Raw genomic sequence first — 27,438 nt, forward strand, 5'->3', positions numbered from 1 at the left:
AGTTTTCCAGTGTATTCTCAACCCATACTAAAACCAGTACGGCTTTAATATTCTCGACTTGAGAAACCACCCTCTTTCAAACCATTATAGTAGCCACGGTACAAGAAATATTTCCTTAGAAATTTGATTTATCAACCGAATAGAACGTGGGAATGTGCAAAACGCTCCTTCCGATACCGAGCAGACATCCACAATATTCACGATTGATCGCGTCAACAATTGATGTATACCGTTTTATCTCAAGTTGGTATACGGCCTGCGGGGAATAATGACAGGGTCATTTTCAGCGCAAACAATAGCAGCAAACCAAGAGAATACCAATTTGGAACCAGAAGTAGCAATATGGTGGAGTATAACGATAATCGTTGTAATTGGTAGATAGTAAGAGAGGAGAAACCTACGTCGATCCTGATGGGGAGGAAAGTTAGCGAACAGGATATGGGATAGTATAAAAGCAACGAGCTCGAGGAAAGGCTTAAAATTCGATGCTGAGGACTGGTTGGTACTACTTGACTTGGTATGAGACCCCCATGACCGTTAAACAAATGATGATGATGATGATACAATATAGAGTCTTGCTAACATAGTAAAATCGAATTCAGCTTATGTTAACTTTCACACTGTCGTTAATGAACATAAGTCGGTACGGTCTCGACAATCTTCCAGGAGCAGGCAGAGACCTTTCATTTGGATTGGATCTGGGCTCTAGAGAAACGGGACTTTGGAAAACATACGGTATACTTGCATGGGTCGGAGAAATCTGCATTATTACGACACAATACTTGGTCAAAGGATGCCTGCTACTTGTCTACAATTCCCTTACGTAAATTTGGTGATATTCCAACATGCTCAAACTCGAGGGCCTAGACGTTTCCAGTTAAGAGGATTCCATGTACTAGGCGGAATCGAAAAACAAATGTTGTTAATAAGGTGGAAATAGGAATTGTGGCAATTGGTTACTTCATGATCATTATTTTGCTTCTGGCAGCTTGGTATTAAAGCATACCCTCCCTTATGCCGGAAGGTAAGTAGCTTTACACTATCCTTGGAAGAGTATATCTGAAAATATGGCAGCTCACAATTTATGCGGTTCATGTAGGGCACCGCGCCTGCTATACTTTCATTCCTCACCACATCCCTATTCTTGTCGTCAACACGGTTACGGATCTCCTTGTCCTTGCGGTACCGGTTCATATGATATGGAAAGCCAAAGTCTCCCATCTCCAGAGATTCTTCATCATTGCAATATTCGGAATCGGAACCTTCGGTATAATTGCTTGCATCTGTGCGCGACCCGCCTTACTTATCTGGCAACATTACAATAACCATAACCAAATGCAAATTAACTTCAATAAAAATTATGTGGTCTGGATGCCCAGGGAAGTGAGCTCCGTAGTAATTGCGGGAAATCTCTACTACTATGTACCTTTGATCAAGATGGTCGAGAATTGGGTGTCGAGATTACGAATGAAAAGGGCATCATATCGTCAGGCTGAGAGTCCAGACATCAAGCAGACTCCACCCTTGGATGGGTGTAGAGTTCCCGTGCGAAACACTCGAGATCGAACAGGCATTGGATGCGGGAAGTCAATTCGAGCCATGCGACGCGGAATTGACGGAGGAAGAAACAATCGTGATATTCCGGTACCCGTTATCATCCAACCAATCGACAAATCGACGGTCTCATCGGGCTCTTGGCGAGATGTTCCCCGAGTCTAGTGGGGCCAAGGCAATGTCCTTTTTTAGGGCGGGCCAGGATCCTTTCGATATTTTGAGCACAGACGCTTCTGGTCACAACACAGAAAGGCAGGTTCTGGCCCAAAAGGAAAGGCATTGGACACTTGATCCGGTGGGACAATTCATTGATTCCAGTCTTTGGGGACAGGATCCCTGCTTGGTATGATGACTGAGGCTTTTCCCGTAAATTGGGTCACCCTCTTGCATCAGTTATTTAATCCAATGGAGACGAATAGGGCCTTGTCTTATATTACCAGGCAAGGCAACAAAGGCTCAAAGTGGAACAAGGCCCCCGTGGAGCTTGTAGGCTGCAACTGGATGCAAGCGCAGCAACAAGACGACTTTGGACTTTGCATAAGAAGGGGGCAATGGAGTAGAGTGGTCGACGCAGGGAGCTTATTGGAAGCTATGGGGATAGCTTCATATACTAGACGCGCTAAAGCACAGGCCAGGGATAGTCTATTAACGTAGGGATGGGGTAGGCGATTAGTTTTTGAGGCCTCGAGAGATATATGATATGTGTATCACTGGACTATTTGGTGTAGTTTCAATGCTGTACTCGGATGTATAGAACCATCAATTCGAGACTCATGACCACTAATGTGTAACTTTCCCAAATGCCAGCGACTGGAATTTGAAAAGAAAAGGTCAAGATAGGATAGTCAGAGACGGGATGGCGGGTAAGCGGATGGCGTTCCTGCCATCAGCTGATAGTTACCCCGGTTCGGCTCCAAGGACCAGCTTCGACACCAAAGCGACCTTGAAACTGACTCAGGAAGTCGGGAAGCTCATTTCGAGGGCCATTACAGTTTGGGACAAGGGATGGAGACCGAATAAAGCCAAATTCAGAACCGTCGATTTCAACCCATATCCGGTGATGATGGAACGAGGATTTCATGTACTTTCGAATACGCAGCTGTAAAGTACTGAATGCTGACATATATAGACTTTATGCATATGTGGTGTATCCAATAAACCAGGAAGCAGCTTCCCAGCTTCCAAGGCGGGTCCCAATATGCACATGACATTATTACATATTACGAAAGCCATGAAGTAACATGGAAGCAGATATAACATAACATCATGAAAACAAACGGTACATCCACCAAGGAAGTTACAGTGTGTTGCAAAATCGACCGTTCTAGACTTCCATGTATCAGATTCGATCGAGGCGCATCCCTTGCTCTAGATCAGGCGTCTCTAAAATCTCGGTACGCATCTGCAGCCTAGTAGAAACTGTTGACAAACCCTTTTTCTTTGGACGTGAATTGATCCTCAACCTGCATATAGCTCGCTTGCATTTGCAGGAACGCCGTCCGACGGGGCGGGCCTAAGCGCCATTTCGGTTCGAGCTCTAGTTAGCAGGTATCCTTGATATGTATGGACTTCTCAACTGCACGTAATTCGAAGTGACCAGCGAAAGGGATCCCTACTTGTGTACTTTTCATAACATACAATCCATGATCGATTTCACTTTAACATTAGGTGCATACCGCTGCAAGGGGAAGTATTCCCATCCACTTTGTATTTTTGGGGGGTCTGAGACAAGATAAATCCGGGCTTCAAATAGAAAAAAAACCAGGCACCCACGCACGCCTAGGAGGCTCCGTTGGTCCTAGGGCTCGGGACATAAATTTCCACCCAAATCCTCGGTCCTGGGCGCCATCTTATGCTCACATCCAACATCAATCTTTAGTTCCAATTCTCTTTTTGCCGATCTGTTATATATAACTTATCTAATCCTCGCGGAAACTCATTAACGAAGTCGATACCCCACAAAGTGTAACGTAGCTCCAATCGACATCCTGGATCCAAACACTGCATCACAGTCAAAAGCCGGTAGAAAATCCAGCCACGTACGGTAGCATTATAAATACCCCGTGATGAATACTCTTCGACCGAGTCTAGAAGAACTTGAGAGGACGATTTTTGTTCGAACGCTAGACCCGCAGCGACGAGACGAACTGGATAGCGAAGTTTCCTACTTCGAGCGGTTTCTGAAAAACGAGACGGCAAGCGATATTCGAGACTGCCTTGGAATTCCACACTCGGAGCTCTGGCATAGAACAAAGGTAATTAAATTAAACTCATATGCATTAGCACCGCAAAAAGCGCATTTTCAGCCAGGCCCATAATGATCTTGTGCTTCCAATTGTCCCAGGAGTTGTGTTGGGGGGGGGGTGGTACAAAGTTCGAATTTCAGGCATGGCGGTACTTGGACATGTGCTTACTTGGGATGTCAATGTGATCAAGCCGCTGACATACCACACCCATAGAAAATCGTGTCTATGATATGCACACATTACACTACTTTTCACAATCTTGACAGATTCAAGAAATCTTCGCTCATCGAAGAAACCCATCTATCTCGACTCATAGATTCGATCGCATCTCAAGAGGATATCCTCAAAATCATCCAAGAAAGACAGTACCTCAAAAGCTACGTACGCTGGCTCATAATGAACCACACACGAGGAAATCACGCCCTGGTGAATAAGATGACGAGAACAGAACGTAGAACCTTGTCGCTTGATCTTGATGGTTCAGTCCCCCCAGCCATGACCTCACGGCCAAGCTCCCGGAGACAGTCAATCTATGTTCCTGAGGAGGTTTATGGGGGGGTGAGCCCACGTCATAGTAGGCGGAACTCAGTCTACTTTCCAGACCATAACGATAACCTTTCAAACTACAGAATAAGCAAGGATGGTTATCACTATGATCCTTCCCATCATCCACCCTCCTCATCTTCCAGATCATCATTCGATAGCAATATGTCGCCTACAATGTCGCCACGGCGACAAAGCATCATGAAAATCACGGATATTCTCAACACAGAAGGAATCAGAGAATATTAAAGCCATCATACGCTCCTTGCAATATGAAACTTTAATGAATGGGGTGGAGGTAATACCATTATGATAAGTAATGGAGTTGGGATACCAGGGAAATTTTTGTTATTTTTGTTATTTTTTTTATTGGTATTTTTATTTTATTTTATTTTTTTCACCAGCCGGTTAGGAAAACATTTTTTTACATTTGGATTGGGACCATTTTATTATACCTCTGGCGTACAGCAAAGTCATTTTATATATCTCTTCTGGGTAAAACAGGTTTGGCGATCCTGTATCATTCCTCTTTTTTTCTGTTTTTCTTCTTTCTCTTTGATTTTATGCCGGCGTCAAGGCACTTAGATACTTACCTTTGGAACAAGCAACATGTTATCACCTTGATGGTGGATGTATCTTGCATATACCTTAATGTTATTCCTCACTATCTAAAATCCATCGTCGAATGTAAGAGTAAAATTACCAAATAATAAAACCATCTAGCAGCTCTCACGCGCGAGCTTGGCTAACCTTGCATATCATCACAGCCAAAAAAAACTAACTCTCACCATTAAATTATAGAACGAGACTCAAGATTCGAGTAAATATTTGGATACGGGTTGGAAGCACCGTGGTACCAGCATCTCTATACTTTTCGTTAACCTTTAGGTGCTATTAATTGTGAAGAAATGAGGCAACTGACGGCAACCTAGCTAGGTCCAAAAACTCTTCGAAGATCCGCTACCTTTAACGATACCTTGGTAGCGATCATAATTTCTTCCTTTGTCATGGCACGAGCTAACATTGTAAGTTCTGCAAGTATGGCTATAATTGGTGTTAATACCGCAAACTGGGCCGCCATTGATAATTGTATCGTTTCTAGACTTCTTGACAACGAAATGCTTTAGGTCGCCGTTGTTACTAGCGGGATAGTTTGGCTATTATCCTCTGCATAAAAGCCAGATATGTGCATGACTTTCCTTTCATCGGACTAGATATAGCTGCTCCGCCAATGATGTTAGGCCTACCAGACTTCTAGAAATCTGCCTGAAATAGTGTCATCTTCACAAACGTCAGGCCACCATGCTATGCATACCTAGAATCACTAGAAAAATACGGCTGGCTTCATTAATCGTAGGTTCTAATACGCTCACACTACACTTTCATACGATAGATGACTTGAATTATATTCTCGAGGCGGCAAGTTCCATGCACGGCAGCGAATTCCTTGACCCTGGTTCGATCCAACAATAACGTTTCCTAAGGTGATGCAGGCTTTCGAAGATCAACATCGAAGTAGCTTCGTGAATTCGCCAGACTTTTTTTATTCCTAGCGTGGAAATGGATCTCTGCCGTATCTTAATTAACAGTCCATGCACCGTCGAAAACTTGGCTAGTGAGAATGAGAACCGGGGCGTGATAAGGTGTAGAACGAGCTGCAGATGCGGCATTGATCCTACCTTAACGAGAGCATTGTAAGTAAACTCGAGGGTCTAGACTATCCATGAATTTTGAGGTCGCAATATGAAGATTGAGAATATCTCACTAATACTAGTCTATCAATAGGTTCTTCTACCCAGACACCAAAAAACGCAATGAGATCTTAGAATTGCGGATTGCTGAGTTCGATTCCGAAAGCTCATAGCCCTAGGCCACCACCCGAATCTTCGTTTAATTCCAGCTTCTGCAAAACACCTATTTCCAATAGCACATAGAAATATGGTCACATGGATACGCGAGTCATAGGATACTGTCGTACGACGACCAGCGGACTACCGGCTACTGATTTCAATCCAGAAATCCGGGGTTTAATTTTGACATGCATTCACGAGGTAGCGTCCCGCTCGGCCCCACAAGGACTTAGCTAAAGCCTTCGAGTGATATTAGGCATCGGCTCGTTTAACATAGAGCCATTAAGATATTCCGTCGGATCCAGGTTTCAAACTAGGGCTATGAACCTTGGTACGAGACCAATTATACAGAAATACTATTTTTAAAAAGTTACATAGACGTCCATTGCGAGTTCCCAGGCGTTCCCCGAAGTTTATGAAACTTCAAGGAGAGGTGTTTGAAAACAATTAATATATCTGTGAATATTACTGGGTTCTCGGAAGCGAACAACACGGGATGCCTACAAAATACCACACAGTGGTGTCGAAGGCAGTCTACGTCTTGTGCTAGATGTGGATTGTCATACAGCCAGAACAGACAATATTCAAATCTATTTTCAAAGTGCCAAGTTAGAATCAGTGAGATTAAATTATACTAAAATCATTTATCGTAAAATCTCAAGATTATAAGAAAATTACTTCGACAAAAAACTAAACAAAGAAACATCAAGCTGTGCAAAGGAAACCCATTCTCCAAACGCCATTACCATGCCAATTCCCACTATATATAGCCCGGTATACCTTCTATTAACCAATTTCCGATGGATTAACTAACCAACCCAGTAACTCTCAATCTTTCTCCCAAAGAAACATCTCTGTGCGTTACAAGAAACAAAGCCCTTAGATATTTCTCCTCTCTGATACTTTTGATAACTGCAGTCACAAAACCTCAGCAACCTTTGGTCTCCTTGCCTTGCCATCTCTAACCGGCTTTGAATAACCTGTGATGCTCCAGGTAACTTGTCAAACATCCTATACCATGCCTCATCCGATGGTCTATATTCCGGCCCACCTCTCTTAAGCATTGCCGTCCAAAAGTGAAACCTATCTCCACCAATAATCACAAAGAGTCGGTTTATATGTTGATCCAAAAGGTCCCTCAGATCATCAAAGTCCTCCTTATCCAGAGTCCTTAGCGCTGTATCTCTTCTGAAAACTTCCGTCGACGGGATTTGATCTTGTATTAAGTCGAAAATCTCCTCATGTTTCTGCAGGACCGGTAACTTTTCTAGAACTCTCATATTCTCGAGATCCTTCATATCCTGCAACAGCATGATCTTAATCAAGATCATGCTCAAGCAATAGTATTCATTTGGAATCTTCTTGCGGATAAAGTCGAGCGGTTCGAAGGGATCTTGAACGGACTCCCAGATCTCAGAATCTAGTTTACCATTCACCAAATTGAACGGTACTAGATCTTCTAAATCCCGGCGACTGTAATGGATAGCATCTTTTGAATAGCTATCCCTATCCTCATCATCCATGAATAACCATTTGCTGAAGTCGTAAGCATCTTGATCCCGCCCAAGCATAATCATATACAACGGCGTCTGATTCCTCAACCAAACCGAAGCCCCATTCCAACATAACCTATGCATCTCCAATCCATGCTCAACACAAGCTTCTAGCGCCTCTCTCGTCCCCGCCTTCAGCAAAACCTCAACCACCGTTCTCTTCGCATTTCTATAATCTTGTGTTTCTTGGAACTCCGTAAACCGACCGATAGCGTTTTTGAACGGCTGGCTGGGGCATTTTCTGTTCCCAGAGAATCGTTTGAGTTTTCGGTATTCGGCACGGTAGCGTGAGCAGGCGGTTGCTAGTTCTGTGCAAATGTCTTTGTGCTGAGAGAGGTGGGAGCGACGGTGTTCTCGGGAACAGTAGAAGACGTATTGACAGTATTCACAGGCTTGGAGGTTTTCGAATTTATCGCAGCCGGGGAACTCGCATCGAGATTGTAGTGGGGTTGCCATGTTGACAGGTAAAGTGAGGGTTTGTAGTCCTTTATAATCTTAGGTTAGTATATATAGAATGAGGAGTCCGAAAGCGTCTCTGGATATTAAACTTACCTGGATGTATTCCCCTCACTATATGACGTAGAGTAGATATTTAGGGTATATTATCGATATAGGTTGACTGCGCTTATAACAAAACCCTCAGTGTAGAGTCTCGAAGTCTAAACTCTGCAAGTTCGGAGTGGTCTAGCTCAAGTATATATTCGATAAAACTAAGTTATAATATATTAAATATATATACCAAATAACCAGAAACACTATCCCACGACGGACTAGATTCGGATGATCCATCAACTATCACGTATCCAGCTGGCGGCGGGAACCTCTTTTTATAAATCCTCTTCCTCTTCCTCCCACTCCCCCACTAGCACCACTAGCTTACCAAATAACCCAAAATCCTTGATCTGATAATCACTCCTAGCTTCCCCTCCGATATACTCCACTAATCCGTTGCCATGAAAATTTGAAACGTAAAAAACCGTATTGTATCAAATATCTCCTTTCCCAAGCGGACCCCAAGACTAGACCGTTACCAATAGGCGACTGTACGGTCTTAATACGCTATACCAGGCTGAACAAGTACTAGCCATTTCGGGACTCCATTCGTGCAGATGTCTACGTCCTTCCTCCTCCGAGCCCCCCTTCAATACTCATAACGTCAGTTAAACCGATCCAGCCGGATGAGGTGCTCGGTTATACTTGTCTTCTTGGCTTGATATTCCAGACACATAAAAAAATAGTATTATATGCACGACTGTGGCTTTTCCCGCACCTTTTCCCCTATTCCCTCGTCATTAACCAAAAACCCATCATGCACACGCAGATAGCCAGGCGCACACAGGACAGTAGCTATGAGGGATTCGGCTTTCCTGTTCTGGAACGAAACGTTTTGTGGGATTGGCAGCCGTTACTCTTTCGCTAAAATTGAGTGGGCTATGGAGGGGCTTGCATCCCCGTCGGCCAGCCGAACGAAAAGGCGTTTTTCCATCCTTTCACTTCGATCCAGGCTACTTTCACCCTCTTTCGTCAGTTGCATGTACTAACTATCGATTACAGTAGTTCTAAGAAGGTCTAGTAATGGGATTCACCAGTTCTTGATACCATCTAATACATACCGGTTTATGCACATGCACAGCACTAGAAACCCCAGAGCTAGAACGTTCCTCCTACGTAAGACGTATTTTTATTTTTTTATCTTAAGGGGTTCTGTCGTTTCAAACGTCGAAAACGATTATATGGGTAGACGAGAAGCATGCATGTATTCTCGGGCGTTCCGTTTTTCGAGGTGGTAATATGTACTTACTTAAATACAGGTAATATAGAATATTATCCTCCGCGTCTCAACGGAGGCACAAGATATGCATGATTGAGTCAGAAATGCAGGGCTAACTTAGTCTAGACGAACCTTCTTTAATATATTATAGCGTTCGGTATAACTAGCCGTCAAAGCTAGCAGTATATATAAAGACGTCAATCTTTCAAGGGTTGATTGGCTAACTGTGTGTGAGGCGGGTTTCGACATTTCGTGGTGCGTGCGGTGGCTTGCATGGGCGGTGTCATCATCAGGTGTCAATCATCCCCCCCATAAATTATAATTACAATATGTACATCAGAATCGCGAGAATGTCAAACACGAGGTTTATGTTGTAATCGGATATGACTTCCTGGATTAAGGGATGTCGGGTTTGTGGAGGACTGAGAGGTGAGATTTTGGGGGGGGTTCTAGAATCTGGTCTTGAGGCTTGGGGGTTCTGATGCAGTCCTAATTATAAGCTGTGAAAAAATACCACAGATAAACACAAATGAAACAAAACGGAGTTTGGAAGTAAACACCCATGATATCAGATCTTAAATCTACAAGCCTATCTACCAGTCACATCTCTATAGGTGAATACTAACGACATGTATACACTAATCCCACTCACACGGTATATGTAAACACCCACAATACCACATTCCACCGCATAAGCCCTGAAACAAGCCTCCCAATTCCCTTCCCCAAGAACCCAAAATGTTTATCATGCATCTCGGGTCGCACATCAGACATGAAAAAGTATACCTAGTACCAGTCGGCTAGATATCGGTTTGCTTCAGGAATTAGCCTCGATTCCTCGGGAATGGCTTTCTTCAGATCTTAGTTTCGAAATTTCAGACGGGTACGTTACACAGCATGCGTAGTAAATCAAGCAATGGTCCTTCCCAGCAGCGCCTAGGATCGAGGCTACCCTCCCGCATGTTTCAAACATTTTTTTCGTAGGATCTTTTTGGAGAGTAGTTTTGCTACTGGCGGGCATACGCAAGTTCATGCATGCCCGCGAAAGTGAAGGTGCATATCGAGTCTATAATGTGGTGAGCCGAAGTGGCCAAAACACCTACTTTGGGAGGAGGGCTGGTTACGAATTTTTGATTTTTTTTGATTTTTTTTTTTTTTTTTTGATTTATTTATTTATTTATTTTTCTTCCTTTGTTAACAAAGCCGTATTCAAATTAAACCAAGCAGTTAATTGTACATATTTAAAGAGTAATATTGCTACTATAACGATACTATCTGAACAACGATATTGCAATGACGCTGCAGGGCTACGTTGATGACACTCCATCAATATTATATTACTTATGATAAGTAATTACGTAAGCATCTTGATGTCTGTGAATTTATGAATGTATAGAAAAGAATTAAGAGTTATAATTATGTTCAAAGAATCGAATCTCCTTCCAGTGGGATCCATAAAGATCCTTTGAGAGAATACAATAGTAACTAGTTAAGACAATAAATGTCGAAAAGAAAAAGATCATAAAAAAACCCCACCGTGCACCACACCCGCTTGTCCCGCGCGTTATATCCAAACCTCATCAACAAATAAGTAAATACCATAAGATCTGAAAGACAGAAAAGGGAATATATAATAGCAATAAAATACCAATAGCCATCAAAAACATTCATACGAAAATCAACAAAGAAAAAGAAAGAAAAAAGAGGGTTTATCCCATTCACCAACACTCTCAAAAATACATAAACATTCATATTCACTCCAACTGATCATACCCATCACTCCTCTGCTTATTCAAAAAATTCGAAAAGTGTATCCTAAACCCACTCCCACCTGGATTCCTACCAAAGAACCCCGGTGGCACCGGTCCTCGGTTTTCTTTATCCTTTCCTCCTACTGGTGTAGTGGTAGTTAAAAGATCTTGTTTTACTGGATATCCACCGCCGAAGATTGGTCCTTGACGTGTGGTTGTTGAGGGAATATTTGGTGACGTTGGGTCTGGAGATGGTTTATTGTCGTCTGAAGGGAGGGTTTTACCTCTTGGCCGGATCTTGGGTGGGACATAGTGCATTGAAGGTTGTGACCTTTGGGGAGTTAGGGGTCTTCTTTCTGAGGGCAGTATTGGGGAAAGGTGGGTAGATGCTTGGGGGATGTTTGTTTGGAGTGGCGGTAGGTCTGTCATCGATGGTTTGACGTAGTCGTGGAGTAGACGGAAGGGATTGTGGTGGCTATGGCTGTTTGTGGTGGCAGGTTTGGAAGGTGTAGGTTCTGTTGATGACTTTTGAAGGTCCTTGGCCGTCAACGCCGGGGAAGTTGGTTTTTCGATGATAGGTGACGGTTTTGTGGATTTTGGTGTCTTTTCGTTCCCGGGTTTTGAGGTTTGGGAAGGTGGTTCTTCTTCTGATATTGTGATGTCTATAGGTGAGGGCTTGACGTATTCTCTCATTGCCTTTGTGACCCTATATTTCTTCTGCTCCGCCTTTTTCGAGTCTTCCTTTGGCGACGCTGTGGAAACACCATGCAGCGGCTCAGGCGTAAACCTATCAACATGTGGCGGCTTAACATATTCCTTCATCGCATGGCCCAAACGTTTTGAAATATTCCGTTTTAATTCCGTATTTTTCCTGTCTTCGTCGGAACCGCTAGTCTTGGTATGGAGGTGTTCGGGAAGAGCTTCGATATAGGTAGTTCCATCCTTTCTCTTTGAAGATTTGACTTGTAAAGTTTCCCATTGATTTGATTTTTCTCGAGATGGTGAGCCTTCGGTTGATGCTGCTAGCGAGGAGTGGGGGGAGATGTCGTGAGATCGTATATACCCCGTCATCACGTTAACCAGTTTCTTTACGCCCTTTTTACTCTTTGCTTCCTCCACGCTACTTCCATCCGATGACTTCGTTTCTTTCTCCGTAGACCTCCTCTCAATATATAGATTCTCCACTTCATCCACCGTTCCTTCCTTTTCTTCTTCAGACCCTTCCTCCTTCTTAACCTTCACCCTCCTCGCCACCGGTAAAGCCTTCTCAGGCGCCGGCCGTCTAGGCGGAACATACCTCGACGCCACCGTCTTCTCATACCTCACGGTTGGCCCACCTCTTCTATGTCCCGCTGCAGCTGTTTTATTACCATTTTTTGAAGGTGTTCGTGCATGGTTTCTTATCACGGGTATTGTTCCGTTAACCCTTCTTTGTGTATTTGTATTTGTTGAATTTGTGGGGAAGGATCTGGAGTAACCTGCGGATTGGACTAATTTTGCGCAAGACTTTTGAAGGTCGACTTCGGTTGAGGGTGTTAGTGGTGGACGGAGTTCTTGGTGGTCTGTGTTAGGGAGCTTGAAGGATAGGGCGGCGGGTGGGGAGGATAGCTTCATTTTTGTTAGTAATTATCTTTTTTATTGGATGTTTGAAGCTGGAGATATTGGGAATGCAGACGCATAAAGAAAAGTGAGATATAAGAAAAACGATACAGAAGCGCGCCGCCGACAAATACGGTGACACAGTAAGCCCGGAAAACAAATAAAAGAGGAAATATATATTAAGCCATCAAGGCTTACTCAGATCTTTCGGTAATATATTCCGGCTATTTGGAAGAATAAAACCGTTCTGGCCGGCTACCTCCTTGTTAAACGTTTAAACCGTTGGTGGAAGCCAAATGATACAAGATAAAGTAAGGTAAGGTAGTACACGATGCTAACCTGCAGCCCGGCTGAAGACAGAAACAGGTACAAGGAAATGCAAAGAAACAAGGGAAGAGACAGGATTTGTAGTAAAAAGAAGGGACTGCTTATTCATAAGGGAAAAGATATGGGGTTTAAGTTATGTATGCATGCATGCATGCCGAGGATGAAGTTCCTTGGAATCTTTTTCTCATTCTGTATTTTCCAAACGAAGCACGGTTGGGTTTATTGGCCATGACATGGGCAGATGAATCTCTGCCTGTCAGAAACCGATATTTTCTCTCAAGGAAAAAGGGTACATTTACTTACATCAGAGCTCTGATCCTTTCCGATAGTAGACGAGTGTGCCAGGGTTATCGGCATAATGGACCTTCCTTCCAACTCTCCAACTGGACGGACGAATAGTAAGCAAATCGCTGAAACGGGGTAGAAGCTTATTTTTGAGTAATCTGAAAATTATAAAATGAAATCGTAATCGTAATCGTTAACGAAGGGTCCCCTTCAAGATTGCACGATTAGCATTTCAATCTTCCAAGGGTATTGTAATGGTTTGTTCTAACGAAAGGTGTGGTTGGCTGTTGCTTGTGTCGGACCCCGTATGTAATTTCCAAGTCGCACAAAGCTGGGGAAAGAAAAGGTGGAGAGAATTCGAAAAAGAAGCGCTTGGCCGAATATTAATGATCGACGAGGTGTTTTATTGTTTAAATGAAATATATAACCCGTAGACCCGTCCTTTTCATTCTTTTTTCGTGGGACCTCGTCTTTTTTTTGTTCGGAAAGACTCATATGTAGTAGAAAGTATCTACGTATACAAATATCGTCGTTGATATAACGCTCAGCTTATAGCTCTATTAGGAAAGATTGTGCGAAACGTTGTATCGAAACCTGTCAGATACAAAGCCGGTACTGCTCACAACCACAATCGACCAAATAGTGTGGAGTTACCCCGGGGCGCAAGTAATGGGGAAAAAAAAAAAAAAAAAAAAAAAAAATGTGGGCGAGCCAATGAGTGGTTAGTATCCAAGGAACTTGCCAGTGCGTCAGAAAACTGCGGTTCCACAATCCCATCCAAACTGTCAAAAACAAGAGAGCTTCAAGTTAAACAGCTTCCAACAAGTAAAATGATAACAAGGAAGTGAAGAAAAATGAAACAAAGGGTTAACCCATCCCCTCTTATGAAAATCTTTTCCTATCTTTGTCTACCGATAAAAAGCTTAGCTGGTGGACTTTTTTTCGCTTTTGACAGTCCCAAAAATCAGCAGAAGCTCCTTCGTTTCCCCTATTTTCTTTCCGAGCATCGTTGGATCGCGCGGTATTATCAAAAAAGCGGGACCCTGCAAGCTTTCTTTCCCGCTAAACTTTAGTTAAAAATCTAACCAATAGAATCACTTTCGCCGTCAACCATAAGTTTCAGACATTATTGCGAAAGAAAAGAAGTCATTCGAGAAAAGAAATCCGGAGTTCGGAGAGCAATCCGTTGAACATATCGTCATGTAGGCTGCCGCATCCTCTCCAACTGCATATACCAAGAAGCAACATCGTAATATCAACATACTGGCTAAACGCCTAACAGCCTGGAACCACTGGGAACTGGTGATACTAGACATATCCCATTCATAAATTTTTTCCTTAAAAGGTTCGGAAACGAATGTGAGACACCCAAAGCTACGGTTCTCTACACATCTTGGCAACCAGTTTTTTGAGTTTTTGACCTTAATTTCATTTATCATTTAACCCAAGGCACCACGGAGTGCCACCGACCAGCACTTATCCAAGGAAACCGATGATTCAATCGAAAGCTTTGTCGCTCTGGATTACCTTAGCTTGAACAAGGGTATGGGTCTAGCGATTGTCTCCGCCACCCTGCACAAATCGATATAAATAATCACTGCGGCCGGACTTCCAGAGACACAATTGGTGCGCCCAATGCAAACTCTTACTCATGCGGGGAAACACCCTCGCCAACATTGCAACGCTGCACTGTATTCTGGCTCGGCATCTTCCGATAATTCGGTCTCTCGTCCGACTCGACAGCGATAACAGATTGCGGGATCAGAATTACGAGAAAAGTAATATTACAATTATGCCATCGACAGAAGCTGAAAACAACGCCTCCAACCCATGCCAGTTTGTTTGGGCCAAGTACAAAGCAAGGGCAGCCCTTTTTTACCCTTTTGACAGGCCCGCCTGGCGACACCTGATTTTTCTGGGCAGGAAATTGGATAATTTCGGGCTGAAGGGGACGAATGCCAGAAGTCATCGATAGATAGTGGCGAGATTTTGGAGGTTCAGCTTTAAAACTGATATTAAGAATGACAGAATGGTAATTCTTACGGTCAGTATTACGGTATATAGCAGATCTTGATATTGGATTAGTATCGCTGTTGCTATATGCTCGGGCGAAGTTATATGAAGCAACAGAAGCCTCACGACATAAACACCTGAACACCACGACGACAGGAAGTGCAGTATTGGTCTTTACAATCGCCAAATAAACATCATGCTAGTATTTTCGCGTTCGTTGTCGGCGATATATATCATGCATCGCATGGAGGATCCAAATGTCTGTGGCGTTTCAATTTAACAAAAAGTTTAAACATTCTTTTTTCATGAACCGAGCCGACAATACTCATTCATATTACGGTACAACAATGTTGAGAATTTATGGGAATGCCGTCTTCCAGTTAATCATCCGTAATATAATGTATCAAATCTGGTGACAGTCTTCCAGAATATGATTGGTGGATGTTTTTAATATTCAACCGTCGTTCATAACATCCAAGCGCTATGTAAGCCCACAAACTAACTACAAGACCAAAGAAGCCAATTATGAAAAAAAAAACTACATATTAATCTTCGCCTTACTAAAATCCATCTCCGGATGCTGTTGTTGAAACTTCTTCAACGTCTCCATCTTCTTTTGTTCATCACTGGTCGGCAATCCCATCTCCTTCTGTCGTTGATCATACATCATCTTCTCCACCATCCCTCTAGTTTCCCCATCTAAATCACTTAATTTTGAATTCTCGGGTTGGATTTTGGATACATCGATCTTTGGGTGGTGAGTTAGCACGTGCGGCCACCATTCCTTTTTGTTGGATTTGTCGAGATGGATTTCGAGGAGGGAATCGGAGATTGACCAGGTTGAGTCGTCGAGGTGGATGGGTTTGTAGAGGGTGCCCTATCAATATCCATCCATTAGTAACTAAAGATAGTAGCGGGAATGTTAGGCAAGATGACGAACCTCGAACAACGGTTCCTTCCCCTTCAACGCGACTTTCAAGCTAGTAAGCTTGATATCAACAATTAAATCCCTCCCCCGTGTACCCGGTGGAAGGGATACGGTGACATCAACCTCTTCGAGGGTTTGGGTCCATTTGTAGGGGAGGGTGGCTTGTTCGGCTTGTTCCTTTTCTTTGGCAGCCCTGAGTTCTTCGGGTGTGGGGTCTGGTGGGGCTGATGATGTTGACATGGTGGGGTCGTTATATCTCGTGAATCGAGCGGTAACGGTGATATGGAAGGTTGATCTGAGAAAGTTGGATCCCTCGCAGGAGATCCTGTTTTTTGGTAAAAGAGGATGAGGATTTGGAAGTACTAGGAAGAATGTTGCGCGAAGGTTCTATGCCATGCCTTGTCCTTGTCGCTCAACTCATCACCATTGTCGACAAACATTAAACACCATATCATGCAAGATCACATGACACGCGACCACTTCATAAAAACGAGCTCGAAGATCTAGATGGTATCTGTTTTTCACATTGGATCCCTTGCTGATAATTAGGCAAATACTTGGTGAATAAGTAAGGAGTAGCTATAAAATCAAATATTCTACACCCCACACGACTACACGCAATCCCATGATTACAGTTATTATTGGTATTTTATATATCAGATACCGTAAACTAAGGATGCCTGGATAATATTAAGAATGCATGAAGAAGCCGGGGATTACAGGATAACAAGAAAATATGATAAATACAATGAATTCTCCCGAAGACAATACGCCGTTGGATATCGATCTATTCGACGAAGACCTCTCAGAATACGGTGTAAATCCGTATGTACCCCCCACTTCTCACAATACATCTACCTAACCACCCTCCTCAAGGCTGAAGGATATATATAATAACAGCCCACCTCCAAAGATTTCTTCCTCGCCCTTCTTCTCCCTCTGAACGAAGTCTCTTCGTCCTTACAAACGAAATATTAACAATGACAAAAATGCTTTCCCACGGTATAATACCTCTTTGAAGTGCATTGGAAGCTTGGGAATTGGTATTGGGGATTGGAATTTGGTGAGATACTTGAAGTTTGGAGGGTGGGGGAGGGGGGGTTTTGTGGTTGTTGGGATGATATCTTGAATGCATATGCGGAACTATATATCCTGATGTCAATGCATCTTACAATCGAATACTTATGAAGAAGCTTTTGATAATTCCGAGTTCTGAGATTTGTGGAATCGAGATCGGGTGAAATGCTACTCTCAAGCTAACTAGATCAGCCGTTCGGATACTTCTCGGCCACAACAAGCTTATCTTACCCGAACAACCATAGATGCTTACCCACAGTGATGGTTACCCCAGGTTTCCAGATCCTATATATACATAAGTGCTTAGGTACCTCCTTGTCTATACCAGATATCCACAAGATATAACGCCTCCTACCTTAAAATACTTCCTATCAGTGTATTCCCGGTCTAAGAACATATATAAATATCTTATCGACTTATCGAACTTGGACTTGTCTCGATCCAGTCGACCATAAGAAGAGATGACGGAAGCCTCAACCGCCCGCTTCAACTCCGAAGCCGAAACCTGGGACCTAAACCCAGACGTCCAATCCGCCACAAATTCCGCCTACGTTGCAATATTAGCCCGTATCCCCTCCCTATCTCTCGATAATCCGGACAGTACGTCCTCTATATACGTAAATCTACCCCCGTTCGCTTATCACTTTTTAACATATATAAATTATGATATATATAGAGCCAACCCTCCTAGACCTAGGCGCAGGCACCGGCCTCCTCTCCCTCCTCCTCTCCCCCCACGCTTCCAAAATCCTTTCAATCGACCCTTCCCCCGCCATGATCTCCTCCCTAACCAAAAAACTCTCCTCTTCCACAAACATAACCCCCCTCTGCGCTCTAATAACCTCCCCCTCCGACCCCCTTCTCCAAAACCAAAAATTCGATATAATAATCTCCAACTTAGTAATGCACCACATCCCCGACCTCTCGGGGTTTATTAATTTAACATATGGACTACTTAATCCGGGGGGAGTAATCTGTCTCACGGACTTTGAGAATGTTGGGGAGGAGAGTAGGAAGTTTCATCCAGAAGATAAAATGGATGGTGTAGAGCGCCACGGTCTTTTAAAAACAGAAATGGAAGAGTTGGTGGAAAACGCGGGGTTTAAAGAGGGGAAAGTGGAGGTCGGGTGGGTTATGAGGAAGGAAGTTGAACGGTGGCTCGGGGAGTGGACGGGTGGGAAACCAGTGAGTAAGGAAGGGGAGGAGAAGTGTGAGATGGATTTTAATTTTTTGGTGGTTTGGGGGAGGAAATGAGTAATATATCTTGAAGATGGTATAAAATAATAGAGACTACACCTACTGCTACTCTCAATAAGTACAAAGAATAACAAAGGAAGGGAGATAAAACACCACTCCTCTGATGATATGCTAGAAACCGACACAAAAGAAGATAAATAATAAAAAGAAATACTTGGAAACAGAAAGCAATCTATGCATGCATGTATTTTGTGCTTGTGGTAAAAAAAGAAAAGAACAAAGGATTACATCTTTATAAAAGAACGAGAAAAAAGAACGAAGGTGGTAAAGTATATAAAACGCTCAAAGGTAAACATTATAAAAGAATGTAAAATAGTAGGAATACCAGCCTGAACGAGGCAGACGAGAAGAATACGGATAAGGAGAAACAAAAACCATCCTCTAAAAAGATATTCGCCAACTTGTCTGACATACAAGCCCAACTCTCTCTGCCCCACAGCTTAGACAGAAGCATACTATGCGTCAAGGCTTACTGGAGAAAATGATAGCCAGAGGACAAGGCATAGTCTCATAAACCAGACTTTCTCTGCCAAAAAGGAAAAAAAGGGGGGTATACAAAAGAAACGAACGGAAGAATGAAAAGAGACAAAAACCGATATACGCCAGGATGAAATGAGGGTCGTAAACGACGTTAACAAAAATAATTATATTTAATGTTGAAGGGTTGGTAAAGTGGTATGTGAGGAGCTAATCCGCAGAAGTCTTGCTTTTGGCGTCTGGAGCCTCAGACTTGACGCTTTCGCCGTCTTCGCCGGCTTCTTGCTCCGCTCTCCTAGCGCGGGCACCTTCCTTTAACTTCTCCCACCGATCCCGGTACTTTCCCACAACAGTCTTCAGCTTGTCATTCTCTTTCAAGATCTTGGCTTCGTGTTGCCGTAACCTCGCAACCTCGGCTTGGAGCTCATCGAAAGTTGGGTTCTCCGACAAAACTGAAGGGGCAGGCGATAACGCTCTCGGTTTCGAGGAACCCGGGAGTGGCGATATACCTCTAGCCTTCCCTGGATTCGGCGAAAGAGCACGATTCGACTTGATCGGTTTATCGTCATCAAAATCTTTAGGGAATCCACCACCGAATCTCGGGGTCTTTGGAGGCTCGTAATCATCCGCTGCACCTCGTCCGGGAAGCGTTAGTGTCCTGGGCGCCAACCTTGGGGTCGGAGGCAATTCGGACTCCGTCTGTCGGTCCGGTAATGTCAAGGTTTGTGTTTCCGTCTTGCCGATAGCACCACCCAACCTCAACGGCGAGCGTCCACCCATCCTCAATTTTCCGAATCCACGGTCAGACTCTTCTGCCACCGGGCTGCTGTGGCTCGTTTCCTTCAATACCTGCAGGCTCTCCCTCATCTTCGCAGCATTGACCTTCGCGCTGGTCTCCCATGTATGTAGCTTATGCGCCATCATGTCGGTAAGTTGTCTTAGCTGAGCATTTTCGAACTCCAGCTCCTCTCGAGTCTTCGAGCCGATCACCTTGTCGGCTGGTTCCTGCCCTACCGTGGGAGCAGCTGCAGGTTCGTTCTTATCACCACTAGGTTGTTGTTGATTCCGGGTCAGGATACCGGCGTACGACATTGTACCACCGGTTGTCGGCACGACGTAAAAGCTCTCAGCAGCACCTTTGTCAGCCACAGCTTTTCTCAACGCTGGGTCCATGCTCGACATGTCTCCATTCAATGGTAGCCCGGCGTATGCCAGCGGGTTTCCAACAGCTTCTATATACTCTTCAAACTGACTATAGAACTTTGTGAAGGCCATATCCAGCTTTGGCGGTTTGGGACTGGTACCCCTAGCTGAAGAAGAGTCGTACTCCTTCACAGCGGGTCTAATAGGTCCTTCGCCAGTGGCTGGGCCTTTAAATGCATCAAAAGGAAGAGCTTCCCTCGGTCCAACGACAGGACTGGTTGCACTGGCTGACTTTCTTCTCTCTTTCTTCGGTGGTGCGTTCAGTAACACCGGGCTTGTCCCTCTCACCGTCCCACCTGCACTAGCAGCACGGGCACCGGGCTCTGGCTCACGGACTTGCAGGAAATTCCTGTCGTTGCCTGTGGCAGCTGGACTTCGGCCTCTAACCGGAGAACGGATACCTCTGGCATTGGCGAGTTCATGAGCTAGCTGGAACGGATTGGGAGAAGGTAGAACCGGACCATCTCGCATGGAGGTGTATGTGAGAGTTTGGGTGGTGATGGATGTGGGTGAAGGTAGTGGAATCGGTGGTGGTGCTATCTTCCTCGTGCCTGACGGGTGAGATGGGTTATCCGAAGTGCTAGGAGTGGTCGGTGTAGATGGTTGGAAGAACATCCTAGGCTTATCCGACTGAGGGGACTCCGGCTTGCTCGACTCCGGCCCGAACAACGGTGGAGGCCGGTGCTTGGGTGACGTAGGCGGGGAAAACGTAGTGGCGTTGGTTGTTACCGGTTTCGCCATTGTTGAATCTTTGGTAGAAAATGATGTTTGGTTTGGAGGAGGAGTTGGAGGGGTTTGGACTGTAGATGCCAGCAATCTAGATGATAGGTCCCGGTGGTGCTGTTGTAATAAAGCGAGAGTTCGAAGAGCCTGTGGGTTTCGAAATAATACAGATTGTTAGCGTGTTTCAAGTTCGAAGCCTCAAATGTCATTTAAATGAGATTACTGTGCTGACCAGCTTGTGAATGCTCTCGCCAAAGGATACAAAATTGCTATAAGTGACAGAAGTCGAATAGGGGGTATGAGACTATATAATATATGATCAGACTTTTTTTTTTTTTGCGAACAGACTTCGAGTACAGAATGAGATTACATGCAGAATCGAAAAATAGTCCGAAGTGGGTGCGGTGAGGTGGTTTTATGGGCGGTCCGAGATCTTGGAACCGGACACACCCCATTCAAGCCACGAACGACGACTTGTACAACCGGGACGAGCAGGGGCTTTCGGTACCAGACAGGCCCTTCGAGAATGCGAAATGCAGGAAAAAAGGCTGTCCCAGGTTTTTTGAAACGGCAGAAATATGCGAAATGAAGAACTAACCTCAGGGTCCTGGGTTTCCTGCTCAGCTTTTCCGAATTCTTCGGCAGCGTCCTTGTGTTCCTGCGAAGCGAGCTTGAAGTTGTGGAGGGTCTGCTGGTGGGTGGCTTTCGAAGCGTGTGCGTGAGCCTGAGGCGGTATCGAAAACGTCAGTTGGTTAGTCAGTCGAGTTCAGACTTCAAGATTCAGCGAAAAAGGATGTATTGTATTTGACTGTAGGATGTCTCCAGTTCGGTTTGATTCGAACACATGTTCCGTAATATCTCCGGTACCGAACACCTGCCAGACAGGTGCCAGGCGTCGTCATAAAACTAAGGAATGAATGGTACGTACCCTTGTGAGAGGTGCGGCTTCCATGGTCAACGGCTTTCCAAATTCTTCTGTTTTAGAAGCCAAAGAAGGGAAAGTAGTGTGTGGGGATCTTGAATTGGGAATTCCTTCCTCCTTAATTCATGTCCTGTCGAAGAGACCTCCAGTAGTTTGATCTACACAGCGCTGAACGGAGTTACGGTGATCCTGCCGGGTGAGTAATTCAGGCTAGCCAGTTGGACAGAGCGAGGAGACGGAGACGTAGAGAGTATGCAGTGCCGTGCAGAGGGATCGTAAGAGAAGGGCGGTTAGCTCGAACCAGCGAGCCTGTGATTCGACAGTTTGAAAACTGTTGGTTAGTAAAAAGGATAGATCCTTTCTTTCTTTCCTGTATGGAATCAAGGAAAAAGAGAGAAATATGAATTAAACGAAGGCAGCGGAGGTTCTGCAAGTGCAAGTGCTAGATGTAATGTAATGTATCAAACAGCTGGTCGGATGATGACTTTTGCCTCTTTTAACCATGCAGAGCATGCAGCGTGGCCTATGCAGAATCCCTGACAGCGATGCTGGTACCTTGTCAATGTGAGCGATAAAGTGTATCAGAACGAAGAAGATCCAGGCACTGGCTAGCAGTCTGGCGGCAAGCAGGAGGCTTTTAAATGTCGTTCAATTCGAACGTGGGGCAAGAGTAAATATACGGAAGGAGTCAAAGGATGGAGAGGAAGCAGAGCACGCGGAACGACGGAGCTATGCTGGTTAAAGAAAGGATACAAAAGAAAAAAGACTCGTGTATCTGAATCTGAATCTGGATTTGAATCCGAATCCAGATCCGAATCTTAGGAAGAGGAGGAGGAGCAGTGGCCGTGGTTATTGTTGGTAGTGGCTTGCTCGTAAGAAGTGGAGTTGGATGTAGGTGTATGTATATGGTATGTATGTAGGTAAGAGTAGGAATAGGTTGGAATACAATGCATGAGAGTCCCGTTGGATGTTATGTGAGGAAAGACAGCCAGACCTCAACGTTAACGTCCGGACCCAAACCGTCGGCGCCTCGACAGTCCTGGATCTCGATTCTGACTGGTCGAAATACCAGGGATCTCACCAGCTGGGCTGACTGACACAACAGCACCGGTAGACGAATGGACAAGGGTTCGTGAACAATGACGATTGTTCTTTGCCTTCTGCCCAGCTGATTCGGCGGAGTGGGCTTGCAAACAATAGCCAACCGACAGCGACAACGAACGAGCTAGCTGGAACCGCACACAGCTTCGAATTCTGCACAGCACTGTACTTACCGGCTTCGATGATGCTTCGAGATTTTCTTGTGGTTTCTTGAGGCCGTGGGCGAATCTGATCCGGAGCGATGGCGTCGCAGAAATAGGCGGGGAAGGTGGTTCGACGAAGCGGTGTTGGAGTTGGTTTAGTTGGAGTTATAGATCAGGGTTTGTTCGATATCATACACCTGTTCTCTTACCAACAACCATCATGGAGCAGTACAAGACTTTTAACAGACAGGATGCTTTTCACAATATATTTGGTGATCGTCCGGCGTAGCCTTGTAGGCAGCTGCCTTTCTTCCTAGAGCTTACCTCATTGAACTCCATGAAATTGCAGCGGCGGTTAAGCGCCTTGACTAAAATGCGCCTTCCGAGCAGAAAACAGAAAACCAAGTTAAACTAGAAAACCCCACAATTTGATCCCACAAACAAGTCAACTTTTAACGAACCTTTCCCACAGTTGGCTAACAGGTTCGGCTTCAATATGCACAGCTGTTTCGAACTTCCAAATACTTGTGAAAGAGGTCACTTGTTCTGGATATCCCAGGCTACGGATGGGCAGTGCAAGTGCAAGTGCATGGACGGCTAAGTGTAATACTCAATGCTAGAGGGTTCTATAGCTAGCTCTAGCGCTACGAGCTTGCACTCGTCATCCGCCGGTGAGTCCTATCACGGGGTTCTATAGGCTTGACAAGCATCGTGACATTGGTACTTCCAGCCAACAGCTTTTCAGTTCATCCCAAGAGCAAAAAGAAACCCTGGCTCGCAGAATCATTCTGCAAAGAGCCAGGCTTGCCACCTTTGAGCGCCTCGTTTCCATTCGCTCGCACGAGTCAAGGCCTCATTTCACTCTTCTATTCACAAACAAGAAAACCAAAAAAAGCTTACCTCTATACGAAGAAAGGGAACGATGAGAATCAAGTCTCTTTTTCCAAGATTACATCTCAGCCAATCGAAGCCTGGCATCGACGGGCGGCAACTCCCCTGCTGCTTGAACGGGATCTCCACCAGGTTGCTGGGAATCCACCCGCAAGTCATGGCTATTCGACCAATCGCAAGACCCTGTGCAAGCGCTGGGCAAACTATGGACCAATTTGGCCTTTTTCCTCCTATCAAAAAAGAAATCAGAAGAAAAAATGAAGGTTCGGAATTTAATGCGAATTGTCCCACCGCACTCGCGATTTGCAGCCTCTCTAGCCGACGGCCTTACTACATAGTATGCAAAGTTCTGGCGAAGCCCTTTGGCGGAGAAGGGGGGAAATGCTTAAAATAGATTGGTTAACGTGGCCTAGGAATTATCCGTGCGATCAGAATTCAAATTTCGTAGGCCGTGTCGCAAGTTAATTACAAACGAGCGCCGTACGCCTCGTTATAATCCTTTGCAGGATTCTTCCAGCTTCGGGCTTGAAGGCTCTTGAAGGAAAAGTGTTCGTGCAAACTTCAGAGGTAGTTCCGTCTATATACGCCTGAGCTGAGTCGGCTAGTCTTTCTTGAAGTAATAACTCAGCCTTGTTCCTGACAACCAGATGGAGTGTCGAATCGGATCAAGTGACGCGGACCAGCGAATCGATCGAATCTTTGGTCCACGGAAACCGGTTCCGCGGTACGACCAACATTCTTGCAAGAGAATTCTAGAACCATTCGTTGTTGCCATTCACCCTGAGGAGGCATCAAACATGATACCTTCGAGCTCAAGATACCATCTCAACAAGTGTAGCATGACGTTATGACCCAAAGCGCAGGTACTTCTCCTGACTCGATCGAGTTAGTGTAACCCAATTATCCACGACACTCGACACAAAACGCGTGATCCCGTCGCGAAACCTCAAACGTAAACTCCAACGGTAATCTTCGTTATATATAGGCCTATCTAAAGAATCCAAAGCCTCTAAACCCATAGTCTCGAGAGCATCAAGCTGCTACAAAGCCTCCAACTACATATATAAAACCTCAAACCCCACAACCCTCATAAAACCAGCAATGCCCTCCATCCCCCCCGAACTCCAACTCTTAATCCTCGAATCCTCCCCTCCAACCGAATACCCAACCCTCCGCCTCGTCTCCACCTTCTGGAAATCCAAAATCGACTCCCTCAAATCCCTCCTCTACCGCCCTCCGCCCCTGATAACCCAACCTTACAAAGACTGGTGCACAACATTAACCCCTCCCCCTCCTTCCTCGACCCCATTCCTAATCCACTCCGCCCTCTTCAACTGTACCGGCGCATTCCATCGTATCATCGACTCCAAGTCTAAAAAAATAGAACTAAGCGGTTCAAAACGTCCTAGAAAGAAATATGAAATCCCACCGGGAGTATTAGAAAGTACACAAGAGTTTATTGCACATAAAAACGAACCATTGATCATTTCAGATACCAAAGATGCAAAACCCTTGGAGGGGGTGTTGAGGTTACAGTATTTAAGGAATAGGAACTGTGGAGCTAGCTCGTCTTATCAGGTGTTAGTACAGGAGGGAGATGTGATTGGGAAGGTGAAAGGGATGACATTAGGAGAATTTGAAGAGTGGATTAGGAGGTTTAGGTCGAAGAAGAGTTTGTTGAAGGTTCCCGGGGAGGGCCAGTTGAGGAAGTTTGTGATTCAGATTGGGGTGGAGAGCGAGAAGGGAGGTTTGACGATTCATATTGAGGATTTGAATCCTCATCGATAGGATATAAAATTGTATATACATTTAGCAGAATCTGATAAAACCCCAAAAATCCCCCCCAAACCCATCAATTATGTATATATTCCCCATCAAGCATACCCATACGAATACTCATCATCCTCTTCTTCCTCGGGAACATTAGGTTTTCCCCCAGTACTGCCACCATCAACAGTTGCAGTAACAGTTACATACTTTGTCACGGTGGTGGTTTTTGCAAACAAAACCGATCTGGTGTCATATCTTGTGACCCATTTTGATTTTGTAATGTATTTCGTTTTGAAGATTGTTCTTGTTTTGGTGGTTTGTGGAGATGGTTTGTCGTCTTCATTGGCATAACCGTAGTCGTAGCCGTAGGCTACAACTGAAGGGATGGAGCTGGTTTTTGGTTAGTAATCGGTATCGTTGGAGGCGGAGAGGGAGGGTACCTTATTGCCAGGAGGGAGAGGAAAGGGATTGTGAATTTCATTTTCAGATGTTATAGATCAACTTTTCGAGTAATGAGCGGGTGGGAAAGATGGTCAACTGATCCCCGAGAGAAGAACCAAAAAGGAATATCCGAATCCCGGGATGTAAAAGAAAGAACGAACGACTGTTGAGATACCGACGAGGTCCAGTGAACGAACGAATCGAATATCTTTTCCTCCACACCCAAGAGCCAAGTTAACTGCATCCGCTACAACAAAGGATTGATCGTCGTTAATAAAAATGAAAGCCCTCCCCCTCTATCTTTATACCAACCGGTTAACGTATAACCCCGATTGCACCTTCAGATCTGACGCGAAAGAATGTGCCGTTTTACCCGTTATATGTATATAAAAACTTTGATATTATAATAGCTTCTTAACATTATGACTACCTCGGACCCCACCTGCGGCCTCGAGGCCTCTCGTACTGAGCGCAGGACCTCTGGTACTATAGTTCATAGTAGAAAAGAACACCGATTTCCTGACCTACTGAGTTTCCCGATATATGATATCATCCTACTTCCCCGCTCATTAAATACAGTAACTAGATGAGCAGAAAAGAAAAGGATGGTAAACGCAACCCAGCCTTATAGCCCACAGAAGAATGAAACGTACCCATAAACATCCCTCGGCTGGCATAATTGAATTAACCTGAGAAAAGAAAAAAAATATATGCAAATATACCCTTCCTTCTTGCATGTCTGGATCTCATAAGGCTATATAGAATATAACGCTAGTACACTTCTCATCACGTTACATCCGCGTCGACTTTACTTGGAACCTTAACGAATGTAGTATGTTCAGCTGTCATTGTTGCATTTGAGGGGTTCCGCGTTGTTTTAGCCGATATAAACAGTTCTATGCGGGATGGTGTGGCTCGATTGGGGTATTTGAATGCGATTAGTACCCGGTATTGATAATGCTATATACATGAAGGCTGTCATGTCCCGAAGTAGGTTCCGAGGGGGGTACGCT

The 27,438-nt window shown here is 44.6% G+C and overlaps 8 protein-coding genes across 9 annotated transcripts; 3 read left to right on the plus strand and 5 right to left on the minus strand.

Annotated features, from left to right (window-relative positions):
* Nucleotides 1-3,620: 3,620 nt before the first annotated feature.
* Nucleotides 3,621-4,434, plus strand: DFL_006399 (uncharacterized protein; the record flags this gene model as incomplete). Its single annotated transcript, XM_067635816.1, has 3 exons — nt 3,621-3,809; nt 4,014-4,374; nt 4,430-4,434. 3 exons carry the CDS (start codon nt 3,621-3,623, stop codon nt 4,432-4,434), a joined length of 555 nt encoding a protein of 184 aa, XP_067490209.1.
* A 2,568-nt stretch (nt 4,435-7,002) lies between these two features.
* On the minus strand, nt 7,003-8,202 carry DFL_006400 (uncharacterized protein; the record flags this gene model as incomplete). Its single annotated transcript, XM_067635819.1, has 1 exon — nt 7,003-8,202. One exon carries the CDS (start codon nt 8,200-8,202, stop codon nt 7,003-7,005), a length of 1,200 nt encoding a protein of 399 aa, XP_067490210.1.
* Nucleotides 8,203-11,271: 3,069 nt separating this feature from the next.
* Nucleotides 11,272-13,551, minus strand: DFL_006401 (uncharacterized protein; the record flags this gene model as incomplete). The annotated part of the gene is made up of 2 exons (XM_067635820.1): nt 11,272-12,876; nt 13,498-13,551. The coding sequence occupies 2 exons, from the start codon at nt 13,549-13,551 to the stop codon at nt 11,272-11,274; spliced, it is 1,659 nt and encodes a 552-aa protein (XP_067490211.1).
* Nucleotides 13,552-16,030: 2,479 nt separating this feature from the next.
* Nucleotides 16,031-16,660, minus strand: DFL_006402 (uncharacterized protein; the record flags this gene model as incomplete). The annotated part of the gene is made up of 2 exons (XM_067635821.1): nt 16,031-16,369; nt 16,433-16,660. 2 exons carry the CDS (start codon nt 16,658-16,660, stop codon nt 16,031-16,033), a joined length of 567 nt encoding a protein of 188 aa, XP_067490212.1.
* Nucleotides 16,661-17,958: 1,298 nt separating this feature from the next.
* On the plus strand, nt 17,959-18,751 carry DFL_006403 (uncharacterized protein; the record flags this gene model as incomplete). The annotated part of the gene is made up of 2 exons (XM_067635822.1): nt 17,959-18,097; nt 18,174-18,751. The coding sequence occupies 2 exons, from the start codon at nt 17,959-17,961 to the stop codon at nt 18,749-18,751; spliced, it is 717 nt and encodes a 238-aa protein (XP_067490213.1).
* A 690-nt stretch (nt 18,752-19,441) lies between these two features.
* DFL_006404 (uncharacterized protein) lies at nt 19,442-22,109 on the minus strand (the record flags this gene model as incomplete). 2 transcript variants are annotated; one of them, XM_067635823.1, is made up of 4 exons in its annotated part: nt 19,442-21,304; nt 21,390-21,461; nt 21,756-21,881; nt 22,086-22,109. In XM_067635823.1, the coding sequence occupies 4 exons, from the start codon at nt 22,107-22,109 to the stop codon at nt 19,442-19,444; spliced, it is 2,085 nt and encodes a 694-aa protein (XP_067490214.1). The 2 variants fall into 2 exon arrangements, with proteins under 2 accessions (XP_067490214.1, XP_067490215.1); XM_067635824.1 differs by lacking the exon at nt 21,390-21,461.
* Nucleotides 22,110-25,315: 3,206 nt separating this feature from the next.
* Nucleotides 25,316-26,002, plus strand: DFL_006405 (uncharacterized protein; the record flags this gene model as incomplete). The annotated part of the gene is made up of 1 exon (XM_067635825.1): nt 25,316-26,002. The coding sequence occupies one exon, from the start codon at nt 25,316-25,318 to the stop codon at nt 26,000-26,002; it is 687 nt and encodes a 228-aa protein (XP_067490216.1).
* An 86-nt stretch (nt 26,003-26,088) lies between these two features.
* On the minus strand, nt 26,089-26,465 carry DFL_006406 (uncharacterized protein; the record flags this gene model as incomplete). Its single annotated transcript, XM_067635826.1, has 2 exons — nt 26,089-26,374; nt 26,425-26,465. 2 exons carry the CDS (start codon nt 26,463-26,465, stop codon nt 26,089-26,091), a joined length of 327 nt encoding a protein of 108 aa, XP_067490217.1.
* Nucleotides 26,466-27,438: the final 973 nt, after the last annotated feature.

The sequence above is a fragment of the Arthrobotrys flagrans genome (assembly GCF_004000055.1).
Source record: "Arthrobotrys flagrans strain CBS H-5679 chromosome Unknown unitig_9, whole genome shotgun sequence".
Taxonomy (NCBI): domain Eukaryota; kingdom Fungi; phylum Ascomycota; class Orbiliomycetes; order Orbiliales; family Orbiliaceae; genus Arthrobotrys; species Arthrobotrys flagrans.